This window comes from Sturnira hondurensis, unplaced genomic scaffold (assembly GCF_014824575.4).
Source record: "Sturnira hondurensis isolate 20B ecotype Veracruz unplaced genomic scaffold, ASM1482457v3 Scaffold0012488, whole genome shotgun sequence".
NCBI classification, from domain to species: Eukaryota; Metazoa; Chordata; class Mammalia; order Chiroptera; family Phyllostomidae; genus Sturnira; species Sturnira hondurensis.
This window is the reverse complement of record NW_028085119.1, coordinates 1,090,554-1,108,286: the sequence shown is the minus strand read 5'-3', so window position 1 is coordinate 1,108,286 and position 17,733 is coordinate 1,090,554. Positions and strand designations below refer to the sequence as shown.

General features: G+C 43.7%; 1 protein-coding gene across 4 annotated transcripts in view; it reads left to right on the top strand.

The window, feature by feature from the left end:
- The first annotated feature begins 3,115 nt into the window (after positions 1-3,115).
- The window catches only part of DCLRE1C (DNA cross-link repair 1C), a 38,640-nt gene continuing 24,022 nt past the window's right edge, over positions 3,116-17,733 (top strand). The window contains exons 1-9 of one of the 4 annotated variants that reach the window (XM_037060739.1): positions 3,203-3,308; positions 6,825-6,876; positions 7,900-7,984; positions 9,034-9,118; positions 13,300-13,359; positions 15,475-15,530; positions 16,074-16,175; positions 16,560-16,632; positions 16,785-16,925. In XM_037060739.1, coding sequence (XP_036916634.1) covers positions 15,529-15,530; positions 16,074-16,175; positions 16,560-16,632; positions 16,785-16,925 — 318 coding nt within the window. In that variant the 5' untranslated portion in view covers positions 3,203-3,308; positions 6,825-6,876; positions 7,900-7,984; ... (1 more) ...; positions 13,300-13,359; positions 15,475-15,528. Of the gene's footprint in view, positions 3,309-6,824; positions 6,877-7,899; positions 7,985-9,033; positions 9,119-13,299; positions 13,360-15,474; positions 15,531-16,073; positions 16,176-16,559; positions 16,633-16,784; positions 16,926-17,733 lie in introns of all 4 variants that reach the window. The other 3 variants (XM_037060736.1, XM_037060738.1, XM_037060737.1) reach the window with 3 other exon arrangements.

Here is a 17,733-nt window from a genome sequence, read left to right as displayed (position 1 = left end):
GGAAAGATTTCACAACAGGAGTCCAGGTGATTTTTAGGGAATGTTTATTAAAACTCAGGGCAGTGAAGCAAGGAAGGATTTAGGATTAAAGAAGCAGCAGGAGAGGGGCTAGGAAGGGAAACGAGCCTTGGTGGGGCTGCTTTAGCTCACGAAGAAGCCAGAGAAAAGGGAGCCTTGGGGACAGGGCCAGGGGTTATAGCCCAGGATGAGCTGCTGCCGCTCACCTCTCCCTGGTTGCAAGCCCAGCGGGGTCCCTTAGAGTTTAGGACATGAACGTGTGTGGGGGAAGAAGTAGGGGAGGGAAAGGTGTGGGTGTGCTCCTGGGAGGGAGAGCTGTTACTTTTTCTAAAAGCTTTTAAGGGTAGAGACCTTAGGTGGGATCCTAGGGAGGATCTCCATAGGATATCCATCAGCTTTAGGCAGTAGTACAAAAGTGAGATTTATTCCCTTAAATTCATCCGTCCTTGGGTGTGGTTGGTAAGTGGCAGTAATTGGGTTCCTGCTATCAATTTCCCTGAGCAGGGTGCTTTAAGCTATTTACCCTCTGTTTGGGGAGAAGTGTAAACCATTCACTCTTAAACGTCTGTGGTTTAGGGAAGATAGGATTTACTAGATGGTTGCAACCCGCTTGTGTAACTATCTGCCTTAGTTTCCCTATTCCGTTTGTCCTGGCTTACTGGCCCCTCTCTCCCCCGCTGGCACCAATCTTTTCTCTGGGAGACTTTATCTATTACCTCTATTTTACAAATGAGAAAACTGAGTTATAGGGAGTTTAATTTAACCAAGTTTGGTTAAGATCCAAGATCTTCTAACCAAGATCTCACAAATTGTAGTGGCTCTAACTGGGCCTCCAAAATCCAGTGACTAGATTCCTAGTCCCTGAGCTATCTGTTTTGAAATGTTAACTTGAGCGAATCCATTCATTTCTCTGCTAGTTCTAAGACAAATATCCTTTCAACATCTTCCTAAACAGAAATCAGAAAACGGGAAAAAGATCACAAAACTGAAGATATGCTACTGGCAGTTAAATCTTATAATTTATATAGTACATCTTGAAACTTAAAATTGTTCTTCCTTAGTGGTAAGCATAGTACCTTATTTTTATATTAAAAACTTAGTAAAATACACATTGTGTACATTATGTTACATTGTTTTTTGTTATAACTTAAATTGTGCTCCCTCTCACCCACTCATGCGTTAAAGTCCTAACCCTCAGTACCTCAGAATATGACTGTACTTGGAAATAGGGTTGTTGCAGATGTAATTAGTTCAGACGAGTCATACTGGAGTAGGGTGGGCCCCTAATCCTTAGTATAAGGATTATGTCTATAATAAGGGGAAATTTGGACAATGACACTGTTATAGACTGAATGGTGTTCCCCTATAATTTATATGTTAAAGCTCACACCCTCGATATGACCGTGTTTGGATATAGGACCTTTAAAGAGATAATTAAGGTTAAATAATGTCATAAAGGCAGGGCCCTAATCCAACAGGACTGAAGTCCTTGTCAGAGGGAGAGATACAGTGGTGTGAAGTGAACATCCAGAGGAAAAGACCATTTGAGGACACAGCAAGGAGCTGAATAGCTGAAGCTAAGGAGAGAGTAACCAAACTTGCTGACCTGTTGATCTCTGACTTTCAGCTCCCAGAGCTGCGAGAAAATAAGTTTCTGTTGTTTAAGCCACCCTGTCTGTGAGTCCAGCTACCAGGCTCACTGCAGAATTTGTCTTTAGGTATAAATAACCTAGCCAATGCGATAGCCCTTCTTTGTTTTAAGACAAACCATCTTATACTGAGTCAAAGATGTTGGCAATAGTATATTAGCAGAGTGCTCTACTCAAATCAGTGATCATGGTATACATGCCTCTACCACCACCACCATTATTTTTGTTTCCTTTCTGTCCTCCACCACTTCCTCCTTAAAAAAAAAATTTCCTAAGAATCTGTATTTGAATAGAACTCTAAGTAGCATGGCTGCAGGAACATGTTGATATTCTCAGAGGGTGGCATCCTGGTTCTTGATTCCCCTGGTTAGAACTCAGTTGTTCCCGGATTTATTCCTAAATGAATGTGGAAACATTCACTTAGCATGTGCTGCAAACTTGTTGTCTCTGATCACTACTCGAATGCACACCTGATTTACCTACGTAACCACTGCAAGGCTTGTCACTGTGCTATGCACAAAGCGTTAAAAGTGAGTTGTTTGTTTTTATTAATATTTTGGTGTCAGAGAATTACTAGAAAGGGAGAGGCAAATGCCATTGTGACAATTTGGTGAATCTTAATACTTTAATAAATCTTTTCATAGAGTTGCTTTGGTGCTTAAAAACTTCCAAACCATTGTCCCAACATCCTACCACATTTTGTTTGTTTTATGCAATTCTCAAAAAAATATAACTCAAAAGGGTAGTGGAGGGGGGAGGGAGGCTAGCAGCTAATCTGCGCTTGGGATCTTTACACATCTACCGTAAGAACAGGCATCTGAGTTGTGATCATCAGGGATCCTGTATTTATTCAGTTTGGAGTTATAAATGGAAGAGGTAGTTACCATGAGTTAGATACAGTTTTTTTTTTCTCATATCATCTTCATGGTCATCCCATAAGGCAGAAAGTGGGAAGAGAAGGGAAACTGAGTTCGGCTTTCAAGCTGTCAGTGGACAAGCAGGAAGAGGAGCACAGACTTGATTTCAAGAAAAGCTCCGCACCCACTTTGCATTCTTGGGTGGAGCCGCCTGCTACCGTCGTTGTTTCCCTTCGAGCTACTTACTGTTCCTGCATGGGTAAGGACTACTCTTCACCAGCACGATAGCGTGCTGCGTCAAGGTTTCCGGCAGGGGCCACTCTCCTCACGCTACACCCTAGATCTAACCCGACTGCCCCTGCCCTAGACTCAGCGGAGGCCTCACTTCAGCGCAGCTCTGAAGTTTAAACCCCCAGGTCGCGGGCGGAGAAAACGTTCCCCGGCCCCTCCCCCTCGCCAATGGCTCCCAAGATTAGATGTGGCTGAGCCCAACCCAACGTTCCCCGGCCCCTCCCCCTCGCCAAGGGCTCCCAAGATTGGATGTGGCTGAGCCCAACCCGCCAATGGTGAGGCCGCAGCGGCTTCCCGGAAGTGTCGGCGCTGTCCGAGCATGCCTTGGCTTCCGCGACGGGCTTGGGGGGGAGGCTAATCCGCCGGGGTTGACTGGCGGGCGCCATGAGTTGCTTCCAGGGACAGATGGCTGAGTATCCAAACATATCCATAGACCGCTTCGACAGAGAGAATCTGAAGGCCCGTGCCTACTTTCTGTCCCACTGCCACAAGGGTGAGTGAACGCGGCGTGCCGCCCGCTCCCGGGAACCAGAGCACCGGTGCTGCGCGGGTTCTGGCCCTGCGGGGATAGCGCCCGCGGCCTGGAGTGGAGGAAAGTAGGGAGTTGGGGTCCTGGAGCGGGGGAGTGCGGGCTGTGGGAGGTTAGGAGAGAGACTAGCACCTGCACGTTGTCCCAGTCTGGCTCGTCAGCCTCCGAGGCCTTATTTTTTTTATTTATACAATTGTCAGTTGCTCACTGAACGGGGACAAGTGTGGTCAGGGGCAATGATTGTGTTCTGGAAGCTCTCCTAGCGGTCAGGAGTCATAGACATTTATTAACAAGGCACACTCGCACTGTGAAATCAAACATCCTGTCTGTAAGCTCAACAAACGGCAAGCTCTCCTCCGACCCCTGCTTCGCTTTAGCTAATTTGTCCACATCCAACAGAAAAGGTTCATTTGAGTCTCGAGGTAGGATATGGTTTACCATATATACATAGATGGCCAAGTCAGGCAACCAGAAGACTTAAGAATTCACAGGTGGATACTGTTAGGGATGAAGCCTGAAGCTTCACCCCTAATGATACGGCCTCCAGGCTAGATGCCCCCGACGAGGCTAGAGTGTCTCTAAAACATTTCAGCCAGTCTCCGGAAATGAAACACCACTAATTTCACAGCCATTGTGCTTTTAAAATACCTATTGTACTGATTAATGTGTCCCTAACTTCACGAAAGAAACAGTTTTAACATCGTTATGTTAATTAGCACTGCCTTTGGCACTAATGAGAGGCGAAGATAAGCTGAAGCACTCTAGTAGCTGCTTAGTGGGAGGCTTCCGCGGCTCTTGGACTGGGTTAGAGCACATACACACCACACGGTGTGATTTTAAAGTAAATTACGGATATCAAACCCTGCCCTTCTTCACCGGGTTGGTGTATAGACCGACTGTTGTCTTGCGTGGAATCAGTCACTTTAACTTGGTGTAAATTGTTGGCGGTAACTGCTTTGGGTGAACACAGGGTCCCACAGAAGTAACACGTGCTTGAATGTGGTTGGTAGGGAAATAATGTGGGGGTACTAATTTATAGTTTTAATTTGAACATTTCACCTATAATGTCATATGGTGTGCTTGAATGTGATATTGTTATGTTACAGGATTACATGCTTATGATTTTGTAATAAAAAAGGGCATTATTTGTTCCAGATCCTGTACTTTTCTTGCTCAAAGCCACTAATTATCCCTTTAATGAGGAAAATCTGAAGCTCCTCTCTGCCTTTGCTAAACAGCACTGTGAGCCCCTCTGAGGGGTTTTCTGCCTATTCTTGAGAATAGCATAATTTTGGTTTTGTTTTCCATTGAGAATCTGCTGCTGGATAAGGATGCCCCTGGTTTTGTTGTTGTTGCTGTTGTTTTACCTTTTATGAAGTGTCTCTGGAGTTTCTGAATGTGTTAGCCATGATTAAAGGTTGACAGAGGGGTTTGCCTTCATGTTTAGGAGTTATGAGTGTGGAGAAAGCATTCATCTAAAGGAGCCTGTGAAGTCAAATCATTAGTTTGTATATTGAGGAAGAAATTGACTTTCAAGAAGTTTATAATGCTTCCTGTTCTGGAATCACGTGTGGGTCAGCTTGCTCCTGCCGGGGTAAACTCTTCAAGGGAAAGCACCCAACTTCTGCTTTTGGTGGTTTCCTCTGTGGCCCGACTTTTTTTTTTTGATGTTTTGTGGACTGAATTGTGTCCCCCCTTCCCCCTCCCCGACAAATTCATATGTTGATGCTCTAGCCCCAGTGAGACTGTATTTGGTTATAGGGCATTTAGGAAGTAATAAGGTGATAATGGTGGGGTCCTAATTCGATGGGATTTACTAGAAGAGGAAGAGCTCGCTCTCTCTCTTCACACACACCTAGAAGTCAAGTGAGCAGACAGCAAGAAGGTGACTGCCTGCAAGCCAGGAAGAGAGGTCTTACCAGAATTCACCTTTGGACTTCAGTCTCTAGACCTATAAAGAATAAATTTCTGCTGTTTAAGCCCCCCTCCCCACCCCCGTTTTTGGTATTCTGCTTTGACAGCCCTAGCAGTCCAATGCATACTAGCTGATAAAATCCATGAACTCTTTTGCTAGAAAAAGTGCACATAAACATGTTAATAAAATATTTTGACATTCTTTGGGGTAGGCCGTGGACCTACCTGATGCTAGTTTACGGGCCATCTGGAGCCCAGGGCTGTGTTTGGAGAGGCGGGGCAGGCATCACCAACCATCAGGGAGGGCTGGAGGATGAGAGGGGACACGTGCCCTGAAGCAGTCACCCTGTGTTGGGGAGGATCTACCCTGGTCAAGGAAGAGGAAAGGGGCCCTGGAAAGGAGTGTGGGTGTACTACTAGCAAACTCAGGCTCTCTTGGCAACCAGTCAGGGGTGGGGGGTTGGCGGGTTTTGATAAAACATCTCTAGGGTGCTGCCTGCTGCCTTAGTTTCAGAGCACAGAGCAGAGTCCTGAGCCTGCCTCCTTTTGCCATGGCACCAACTCTCCGGAAACCCCAGTTACCAAGAGTCCCACCCTCTGGTGCACCCACAGGCCCTAAGGGCCTGGGCTCCGAGTGACCTGAGGAGATCCACCCTCTGAGGGGGCAGCTGGACTGTCCAGTGGGGGCACCTGCCCAGTGAAGGCCTGCCACAAGTGGTGTGGTGACTGCCTTGTGTTCAGTGGAGTCAAGGATAAGCTGAGATAAGATCAGATAAGCTGAGGCGTGTGTGTAGGTGGTAATTAGAATAATTAGCATTGGTTTGATTTAACGAAACAATTTAGAAGTGTTTAGTCATTGTTACCTAAACCTTTGTATGCTCAAGATTCAGAATGTATGTAGAAGGCCCTGTGTATTTAATGTGCTGTTTGGTTTAAATGTTACCTGTCTTTAAATGTCATTCTGTGTCTGTTAATTTGGAAGGCTGTGGAGCAAACCTTTGTGGATAGAAATGTCCCACTTCAACCCAGCAGTCGCAGTAGGCACAAAGAAAATAAAACTCTTCTCATTCTGGCCTAAGCCTGAAGGATTTCCTAGAGGATTCCATGAAAGCGAGATTGAATTTTACGATGGACTAACTTAAGTGACTGGAATTGAATGGGTCACAGAGAGCAAGGACGGAGGGGTGGTGGGACTGAAATGAAAGAAAGGGGTAAAGGAAATTGCTGGAAACAGTTCTGAATGAATGAGGCCCTAGTCACTTATTCTTCTGTGGCTACTCAGAAGGATTTAGACTTAGCCCTAAGATTCAGGGGATCGTTCTCCTTTTAAATGGCTTCTGATTGTTCTGAGGAAGAAATGGCGAACTGTTAGTAGTTTCTGTCCTATTTTTACATGGATTCTTCATCTGCAGAAGAAAGAATCCATACCCCATATGAGTCAGCTCTCTTGTCATGTATTTTCTCTTAAAAGGAATTTTAAAAAGAGCAGGTGACCGATTTTCCTTGGGCTAAGTGAGCAGCTGAAGAAATAATGTGTTTTTGATTTTTGATTATTTTTGTTTTTAGATCACATGAAAGGATTAAGAGCCCCGGCCTTGAAAAGAAGGTTGGAGTGCAGGTAATGTGTTTTGCTACTTATTTGTGTGTGTCTGTCTTTAAGTCACCGTTTTAATTGAGTTGTAATTCCTATACAGAAGAGCACATACATCATGTTACAATCTGATGAACTTTTACAATTGAACACATTTTGAAGCTTCCACCCAAATCAAGAAATAGAACAAGCTGGTATTCCTCTTCCTCCTCCCAGTCAGCCCCCTTCTCCCTAAGGTCACCCCTGTTCTGACTTTTGTCATCATGGTTTAGATCTGCCTTTTGACCTTCATGTCAATAGAATCACACTGAATGGACTTTTCTGTTTCACTTAACACCGTTGTGTGATTCATCCATGCTATTGGGTGCAGCAGCAGTCTGTTTGCTTTCATTGCTGTAAGAGAGAGTATGTGTGTGTGTGTGAATGGTTGTCTTACTCTAAAGAATCATATAGTATTGTTGGGATTTAAAAAAAAAGATTTTATTTATTTATTTTTAGAGAGAGGTGGAGGGAGAGTGACATCCACGTGTGAAAGTTACATCAATCCGTTGCCTCTCACACGCCCCCAACTGGGGGCCTGGCCTACGAGCCAGGCATGTGCCCTGACCGGGAATCGAACCCCGGACGTTTTGGTTTGCAGGATGATACCCAACCCACTGAGTCACACTAGTCAGGGCAGATTGTTCCTCAAACCTGAACTCTTGTATTCTTTTCCTGCAGCCATTACCTAAATCTAAACTCCAAATTGCCAAGATACATCTTGGGGAAGGGCCCCACTGACTTTTTGACTTTTGAACCACTGGATGTCAGGTTCAGTGCTCTCTGCTAAGGGATATCAGTAGTCTGTGTTCCTGATAATGACTGTTTATTTTTGAGTACTTATATATATGCAAGGCACTACATATTTATTCAGCAGCTTCTCTGAGTGCCAGTGATGAGTGTTGAGGATACCATAGTGAGCAACCCAGATGAAAATCCCTGTCTTTTGATAACTGTTTGAATAGATATTATTTAGGTATTATTATTATAGATATTATTTCTATTTTACAGATGAGGAAACTGAGGAACCAGAGAGGTTAAATTAGTTGCCCAAGGTCTCACAGCCAGTAGGTGGCAGGACCAGGATTTCAACCAGGTCTGTCTGATTTTAGAGCCTGAATATTAGGTACCCATTGCTGTGTAACGAATGACCCTAAACGTAGTGACTTAAGTCAACTAATAATGTATTCTCTCTCTCAGTCTCTGTGGGTCAGGAGTTCTGCTGGGGCCCAGCGCGGGTGGCTGGTTTCTGCCTGACCGGGGCACCCTGTGGGGGCTGACCTTATCTCAAGGCTCATTCCTGCCATGTGTGACTCCGGGAGAGGACCCAAACAGCTGGGGTGCCTTGGGCCTGCCTAGCTCTAAAAAATCTCTTACCGTGGTGGTTTCCAGATAGCGGGACTTCTTAAATGGAAACTCAAAAAAAATGTTATGTCCCAGGAGAAAGCTAGCAGGCAGCCATATGGCCTGGAGATGTAGTGTCAAAAATTCTGCAGCGTCACCTCCATCTTGCTCTGTTGGTTAACAGTGGTTAAGTTCCACCCAGGTCCCGGGGAGATTAACATAGAGACCCCCGGTCAGTGGAGGGATTTCCATGTCCATTTTGTAAGAAGACTGTGTATGGATGGGATATATGTCGGTGTGGCTGCCTTTGGAAAAATACAGTTTGCCACAGACTATATTCCTACCCTTTAAGCTATACTGTTGAGTTTTTTTAATTTATTAAATTGATCTCTGCTTTAAAAAAACACAACAGCATATGTTTATATAAAGCAAAACAGAAGCTTTCTGTCCTCCTCTCCACACCCCCTTTCCATACCCAGAGGCAGCTTAGCATTTGGTGGTATCTTTCCAGACATGACTGATCATGTACAAATATGCATCTTTAACAGAAAATTGGTTGAGGGCCAACCTTTTGAGGAGGTCAGAGGACACTTTTTTCCCATCTGTTTCTTCCCTGTTCCTTCACACTCTCGATGGGACCGAGAGAGTCACTGGGGCGTCGGCATGTTGGGGACCCTCTAACACTCCTCGTGCCAGTCCACTTACTCCAGATGAACTGACATGTGATGACATGTGCTTCCTGCTCACCAAGGGGGCTCATTTGGGATCCGACTGAAATCATTTTTTCCCTTTCTCTTTCAGCTTGAAGGTTTACTTATACTGTTCGCCTGTTACGAAAGAGTTATTGTTAACTAGCCCGAAGTACAAATTTTGGGAGAAAAGAATTGTAAGTTTTATTTTTTTGAATGGTGCTAATTCTTCTTTTGCAACTGGGGAATATTTTTTGAGATGGGTTGAACAAAGTGTTGGAGTTATTCCATGCCCACTTACTCACACACTATGTTTTTCTATACTCATTACAATATTGGTGGTCTTTGTAGTTCAGCAGTTCAGAAGAGGTCAGCATTTTCTTTTTGATTTACTTTTCTTGTCCCTCAACAGTTTGATCCTGGTTCTTAGTTTTGTTTTATCTCACTGACCCTCTTGCTAAGTTGCATTTTAATACTCCAAGTGTCATATGGTTATTAACATAATTAACAAATCCTTTATTTAGACCATGGGAAAAATAAATAAAATGTAGGGGTTATAATAAGAAAGGGCTAATAACCAGAATAAAAACAGAATGAGTAGTTTTGATGCTGGCAGAGTAAAATGGATCTACCCAATGGAAGGCGGATACAGGGGAGAAAAACCGAAGTATGTGAAGATGGTAGGAAAAGTTTTGTTATAACAGCAGTTACTATAGATATCAGTTGACTTAATTCAATTATTGATAAAGAGACAAATTCCCAGTTTAGGTGAAAAAAATAAGAAAGATCCACTTGTCTACAGGAGACATAGTTAAAACAAAAGGAGACATGCAAGTTGAAATGGAAAAAAACAAAGGAAAACGTACCAAACAATTAGGAGCTAAAAGTGCCAGAGTGGCAATTTTTATATCATATAAAGTAGAATTGAAGGCAAAAAAAATCACTGAGTTTCAAAGAGGATGTCTTTTACAAAAAGGAACAACTCATCAAGAAGATATGAACATACATGAATTGACAGAGTAACTTCAAACTGGATAAAGTAATAACTGATGGCTCATGTTTGATAAGAGAAGTGACCCACAGTAAATGAATAGAATTAGGGCTCATTATGTGGGTTAAACACTGAATAATGTGGAAACTGGCACAGAAGTCTGAACAGGTGTCATAGTCTGTCTGTTGTTTGTTGACAGCTTTCAACTTCCACTTCCTCTCTCTGCTTCTGCCCCACACCTGGGCAAGCTGATACAAAAGCCTACCCACCCTGGGGCACCCACTTGGAAGTTCAAACCAGGCAAGTTCAGCCCCACCTCCAACCTCCTGGAGAACCTGGGACACTCACCCCTGCTCTCTCTCTGACCACATGAGTCACTTCCAGCCTGGTAACTGCCCACCTTTTCTCAGAAAGCCCCGCATCGTGATTGCAGTGTTTTCATGCCCCTTTAGTGCATGCGTCGCCTCTCCTGTCTCCACCTCCAACCTATCAGTTGGGGTGGGGTCCATCCTCCTTCCACAAAGGGACACAATACAAGACTGTAACCTTGGCCTTCGTATTAGGCCTTAGTCAGCAGTCAGGAAGGAGAGCTGAGAAAGAAGTGGAGAAGAGAAGAGACAGGCTGGAATGCCCAAGGACAGACTGGAAACTGCATCTGTCCTTCCCTCCTCCCAACCCCAGTAGTGCTGCCACTCCCTTTGCTACTGAGCTCCACTCACCTGCCCCAGGGCCCTGAGAGGCTGAAGGAGGTCAGAGATCCCACAGAGGGTGGGGCCGCTGCCATCCTGCCTCTTGTATGTGTGTGTGTGTGTGTGCGCACACATGTGTGTGAGTTCAGCCAGCAGATCAACAACACACATGAGCTGTTACAAGTTCTGGTGTCCTTCTGAGCATTAAAAAATGCCTGTTGGTTTACTTCTGCCTTCTCAACCTCAACGCTGAATTGGAAGTTTACATGACAGGGACTTCTAGCACTGTTTCAGCTCAGCTAAGTTGGTGTAGTACAAGGCCACCTCACAATCGAAGTGGGAAACAGGAACTCAACAATTATTGCTGGTATGCTTCCTGTACCACTCTCAGAAGCCAAAAGACAAAAGAAGCAGGAAATAAATGAAAATACAGAAGATTTGAATGACATAATTGATAAAAGTGAACTCATAGAAATCCAGAGCTTCAAACCCAAACCGAGAAAACAAGATCTTTTATCAAATGGTCTATGTATCATGTCACAAAAGAAGTTTTAAGAAATCCTAGTGATCTGTTCTCTAACATAATGCAATGATGTTGGAAATCAGAAATTAGAGGAGAGCTAAAGTCATCCTATTGTATGCATCTGGGAACTAACTGTGTACAATAAACAAAGAAAAACATACACTGTATAGAACCGAGGGGCAATGAAAGCAGAACATGTCCAAATGTGCAGGACAGCTAAATTAGTACTTGGAGGGAAATCGGTAGCATTAAATATATTATTTAGGGAAAAAAGACTAGAATTAAATGGAGTATCTTCAACTCAATAAGGAAACGGAGCAACAAAGCAAATCTAAGGATATGTGAAAGAAAGAAATTGTCAATGTAAGAAACATTCAAACCTGTAGAAAATTTTTGTGTTTATTTGAGCCAAACCGATGACAGGTGCCTGGAAGCAAAACCTCAGTGGATTGAGGAAATGCTCCAGAGAATGTCACTTCTGCACCCTGCCTCATACGTTACAATCAGAAGACGTCAGCGGGTTACAGGAAATCCACTGGTGATAGATTAGGGAGGTAGAAGAAAGCATGGAAAACTTGGGGTTGTATAAAAAGCAAAATGATAGACTCATACTTCTTTTACATAGGCGGGTACAGGATAGTTAACAGTCAATTCACTCAGTAATAATAAAAATGAGGGTATTTTGTGGTCTTGGGTGCTCTGGTGCGGTGCCTGTGCATGAGGGGTGGGGTCGGGGGAGGGGATCACATGACCATCCACAGGCTTGTTAGTGTAGGTGTCAAAGGACAATAGACAGGCTTAGTTAAGGCAAGGATTTGCCTTTGTCAGGGAAGAGCCTAGGACACGGCTTCCTGCCATAAACTGCTTTTAGTTAGGTAATAATTTTAAGTTTCAGCCCATCGTTTGTGGTCACTTTAGGTCTCTGAGTTTTGAAGGCTGCCATGCAGGCCTCCCCTGAGCTTATGAGATTAGTGTGTAGCCCCTTTTTTATTCCACAAAATAATTTTTAAAAAGGACGAGCTAGTGATATGGAGACTCACAACTACCACAGAAAAAAGAAAGAGAAACAAAACTAAAAGCTGGTTTTCACAGAACTAGAGAAAAATTTCTGCCAATATTGATTTTGAAAAGATTCATGTAAAAAGTACAGAATGACAAAAGGAAAATAACTATTATTAATGGCAATGCATTTTTGACAATTACTATACTAGTGTTTTGATAATCTAGACAAAGTGGGTTAATATCTGGGAAAGTGGGAAAATACAAAATTGAGGCAAGAAAAATGAAAAACTTGAATAAATCAGTAACCATCCAAGAAATTAAAACTATGTATGTATGTATGTATGTATTTATAAGAGCAGGGAGGGGAGAATCAAGGGGGTGGGGGAGGAAGCCGAGAAGGAGGGAGGTGGAGAGGGGACAGGGAGGAGGAAAAGGGAGAGAACCCTAAAACAATTCTTAATGATCGCTTCTTCAATAAAGCCCCAGGCCTAGATGGCTTTTTATAGGTGCATTTTGCCAGCAGCTGTCAGAGAACAAATAATCCCTCTACTAGATGAATTATTGTAGGAGATAATAAAAAGATAAAACCCGCTGGCAAAATAGTTAATAGTAGTACAAAGGAGGAAAAGGCCATTTCATGTGTGAACATAAGGGATGAAGAACGGTGCTCACTCATTCATCATTACTTACTGAGTGCTTCTCCGTGTGCGGTGCTGTGCTAGTGAATGTGCCCGTCTGCCTCGGAGCACTCTGCAGCAGCTCGAGTCTGTGAGTTAGACGGACTCGTCACGGACGGGTGCAGACTGTTCTGCAGCACAAAACCTAAACACACAGAACACAGCACTACGTGTTTTACACAGACTCAAGTTCAAAGGTGCGGGAAGGTGAAGGGAGGAAGATGGAATTTGTCAAAACAGAATTGCTGTAGATACCAGTTTATAAGGCAGTTAATGTACTTTGCCACATCAGCCTTGAGAAAGGTATTATTTTAGCTTCATCGTGTTTTCAAGCTGTTTATAACATTTATTGTAGTGAAATTAGAAATTGTTAGAGAGCCTGTGACTTCTGGTAGCCCCCTTTCTGTATTTGAGATGGCACAGACATACAAAGCCATGAAAAACTGTGAAAGTATCTACTATGATGTACACATGACCTCTTATTTTATTTTAATAGATATCAATTGAAATTGAAACTCCTACCCAGATACCTTTAGTTGATGAAGCATCAGGCGAGGTAACTAAATATTAAATATCATGTTTTTGAAAATTATTTATTGCTAAAATGATTATTTACTTTTCTCCTTGATTTTGAATGCTCATTTAATCATAAATAAAAATTACTGGAATTGAGTGAGTTTTCGGGAAAAACACCATGTATAACATATTTATTTTCTTCCTCCGAAGCCTTGGTTATGACTTCTGTCAGAATGGCTCCTTTTTAGTATTACGTGCTGATGGTGGGGATGCCAGTTGTTTGATGTCATTGTCACGTTCAATAAGCTTATTTTAATGTTCAGGATATAAAACAGTCCTTAGTCTTTTTGCAGGAAATTTATGTGTGTTGTGATTTTTTTTCTGAATTTTTTTTATTCAAGAAAAAGACCCTGTCCAGGTGGATCCAATATATTTTTTGTCCACAAATTTAAAAGTGAGTTGCCCTGGCGGGTAGCACAGTTGCTTAGAGCCTTGTCCCAATACGATATACCTAGGCTGTGGGTTTGATCCCCAGTCAGGGCCCATACAAGAATCAACCGATTTATGCATAGCTAAGTGGAACAACAAATTGATGGCTCTCTCTCTCTTCTTCTCTTTCTCTGTTCTTCCTTCCCTCTCTTCCTTCCTCTCTCTAAAATCAATTCAAAAATTTAGAAGCAGGTGTTTTCATGTTGTGAGTATATTGTTATAATAATATAGGACTGTGGACCTACCTTTTATTTATTGTCTCAGATAATATCTAGAGCTAGGAGGTATTTTCCTATTTTTTGCGAATCTAGTGAATATTCCACAGTCCGGTTATGACCTGCTTTGTTGACAGGGTGAACTCTGAGGGTGCCCTTTGCTGTGAGGCTGTGATCAGACAGCCAGGGGCTGGCTTTCCCATTTCCTCCTTGGAGAAGATAGGCTTTCAAAGTGCTCCTCATCAAATTATTGTCCTGAGGGAGAACTGCATGGCCAGTTTAGGAGGGGGTGAAAGGGGTGGCCTGAGCATTTCTCACCACCATCCTGAACTCCGTTTGCTGACTTGTTTCCAATCTGACTCTCATTGCCTCTCTGCCTTGCTACCATGTTGGTGGGAGGCTTTCTCAAAATTGGGCCCCCGACAGCAGGCAGCTGTCACTGAGCAGAGTCTTGCTGTCCCCCTGTGGCTCTTTATGTTTCTTCTTGTGCTCTGTGGCGTTTGTGTGTTGTGTCTCAAGCTTGAACCAGTGGGAGACCCTGTTTTAAAGGGGCCTTTGGAATGAATGTTGGACTTATGGAAGGAGCTGGTATGTCCAGAGCTCTGCACCCTGGCCCTACCCCTGTCCTGAGATTGCCCATCAGGCTCAGCCCTAACAGGACGGGGTGTAGTACGGTGACTGGGGGCCAGGCTAAATCACGCACATACACACTCACACGCACACACACATATATACATGTCAGCTTTACTGATATAATTCACACACCACCATACAATTTCACCCTTTTTAAGGTGTACAGTTTAATGACTTTTAATATACTTACAGAGTTGTATATCCATCACCACAGTCCATTTTAGAATATTTTCATCGTTCAGAAAGAAACTGTACCCATTAGCAGTGCCCCCTCTTTCTCCCTCCCCTCAGCCCCTGGCAACCACTACTTCCCTGGAAGTTTCTATAGGTTTGCTTATCCTGGAAATTTCATGGAAATGGATCATACGAATGTGGACTTTTGTGATTGACTTCTTTCAATTTACCTAAAATATTTTTAAGGTTAATCCATGTTTTAGTATATGTCAGTATTTTATTTCTTTTTATGACCAAATAATATTCCATTGTATGGAGAGACCACATTTTGTTGGTTCACTCACCATTTAATAGGCATGTGGGCTGGTACGAATGAGGCTGCTGTGAACTTCGATGTGCAGGTGTCTCTGTAAGTGTTCGTTTCTCCTGTGCGCATGCGTCAGCCTGAAAGTGCTGTGTCGCGTGGTAACTCCGCATTTAGCTGTTTGTTTTGTGGGCGAGGACTCCATTTGTTTCCAGGGTTTGGAGAGAGAGGAAATGAGGAGAAAAGGCACATTCTTGAGAAGTACTCTAATATGTTTTATTAAAGAGGACTTTGTGTAGCTGGGTCCTCATGATGATGATTTTCTTTATTTTCTTTTTAGAAGGAAGAGATTGTCGTCACTCTCTTACCAGCTGGTCATTGCCCAGGATCAGTTATGTAAGGGGGCCTCGTCTAGTTTGCCATTTTATTATGTCTAGATATGTGTAATATTTGTAGAAATATTACATTTTTAGGGTCTAGATAATAATATGAGCAAGGAGATTTGATTATTTTTTTGGCACTTTCTGTAATCTTTGTTTCCAAATTGGACTTGGGGGGGCTGGAGTGAAGATCGGGTTTGAAATGTGGATTTCTCATCATGGGAGTCTTCAGTAGCTGTTTCTCCATTGGCTTTGCATGATCCTGTCACGCGGATTCTTCTCTCCATGAGCAGGGATGATCTCAATGCATAGTCAAGCTTGCTAACCTCCTTCAGGGGACATCTGTCCCAAACTCAGTGGCATCTCCGTTGTGCCATTTCCCCCCGGGGAAGAGGTGGCAGCTGAGTGCCTGGTGTGGTTTAGAGCTATTGAGATTCCATCAACACTCTGTCATAGCAGCTGCGTTTGGCAGGAAATACTTGCTATGGCTTTAGTGTATCCTTGTATATTAGGGTTTTGGGTGAGACTGAGAAGTCACTGATGTGTGTGTTCTTTACAGGTTTCTGTTTCAGGGTGACCGTGGAACGGTTTTGTACACAGGAGACTTCCGAATGGCCGAGGGAGAAGCTGCCAGGATGGAGCTTCTGCACTGTGGGGGCAGGTGCTGAGCTTTGTGTGACTCTGAGTGTAAGACCGCGTCACTTAGAAAGTGCTGTTGCCCAGCTTTCCCCCCGTACAAGCCTTTACTTCTCTTAGAAATCAAACTTGATTGTAGTACTTGTAGCAGAGAACTAATTTTTCTTCTTGAAACAGGGTGGTGGTAACACTCTGTGTTGGTTAAGGTGCTATTACGTGTATTTGTCAGAGTTCACTGAACCACACATACAATATATATGTATTTTGTTGTATGGAAATCATTTCCCAATGAAGTTGTTTTAACAAAAAACCCCAAATGGAATGAAATATCATGTAAAATGAACCGAGAGTCTGTCAACTTCCTACCCATTTTATTTCACATTAGAGTAACACTGTTTTTTTTCCCCAGAGTGAAAGACATCCAAAGTGTGTACTTAGACACTACTTTCTGTGATCCAAAATTTCATCAAATTCCTAGTCGGGTGAGTCTCTCTGGACAAGTAGGGCAAGAACCCGGGCATGGCATGTTTCTGGTAGTCTGGGGGATACCAAATCCCATCACGGTTGCTCCCTTTGCATTAATACTGGTGAATACTGGGAATGGGAGCGGTAAATGCCTTTACAATCCCGCCAGGGAGAGTGTCTGAGTGGAGTGGTGGAGCTGGTTCGGAGCTGGATCACGCGGAGCCCGTACCACGTGGTGTGGCTGAACTGCAAAGCAGCTTACGGGTATGAGTATCTGTTCACCAACCTTAGTGAAGAATTTGGACTCCAGGTATGGTGGCGGCTCTTTCTTTTCCACTGCTCTCTTCCGTCCCCACTTCACCTTTCCTCCCCTTCCTCCCAAACCTGAAAGTAATAAAGATGCAAACGACCTCCCCAAGTGTGCGTAGGGCTGCCCCAGCTCAGCAGCCCCTCTGAAGTAGCATGTCAGCTTTGTTCATTCACATCCTCATGGGAGGACTTGACAGTGGCCCTTTGGTGAAATGTCCCATAGAGGAGGTGCTTCCAAAACCTGTGGTCATGAAATAAATCTAGTGATCGTGATCAGCACTGAAAATAAGTTTAAACTAGAAAATACTCAAGTGTATTGCTTATGGGCAGTCAGAGTAATTATTGTTTTGTGACAATTTATGGTGGAACCAGACATGTATATGTTATGTACTGGGTAGTCAGGGAAAACATATTTCTTACTGTGAGTCACGGTCAAAATGTCTCAAAAACCTTGTCTTGGAGCACTGAGCCTTTATGCATCCCTACCTGACCCGGCTGGGACAGAGCTTTCCTGTCCCTCGCGAATGGCTCAGTGCTGGGCTCTCAGGACGCGGAGCAGCGGAGCCCAGAGTGTGTGAGTCTGCTGAGCAGGGAGCCTGCGCCTGCTGCGCCCATGGGGAGCCCGGGGTTTCTCTTGTCGGGGAAGACAGGATGGATCATGTCGAACAAAACAGAGTACTGGCACTCGCTGGACATCGGCGTCCTGCCTCATTTCCTATCTTTTAATGTAGCTCCCCTAGCTAACAGACTTGTACACAGAACTTAAGGATTATGTGCAATATAATTTAGGACAATAAAATGATCTAGTT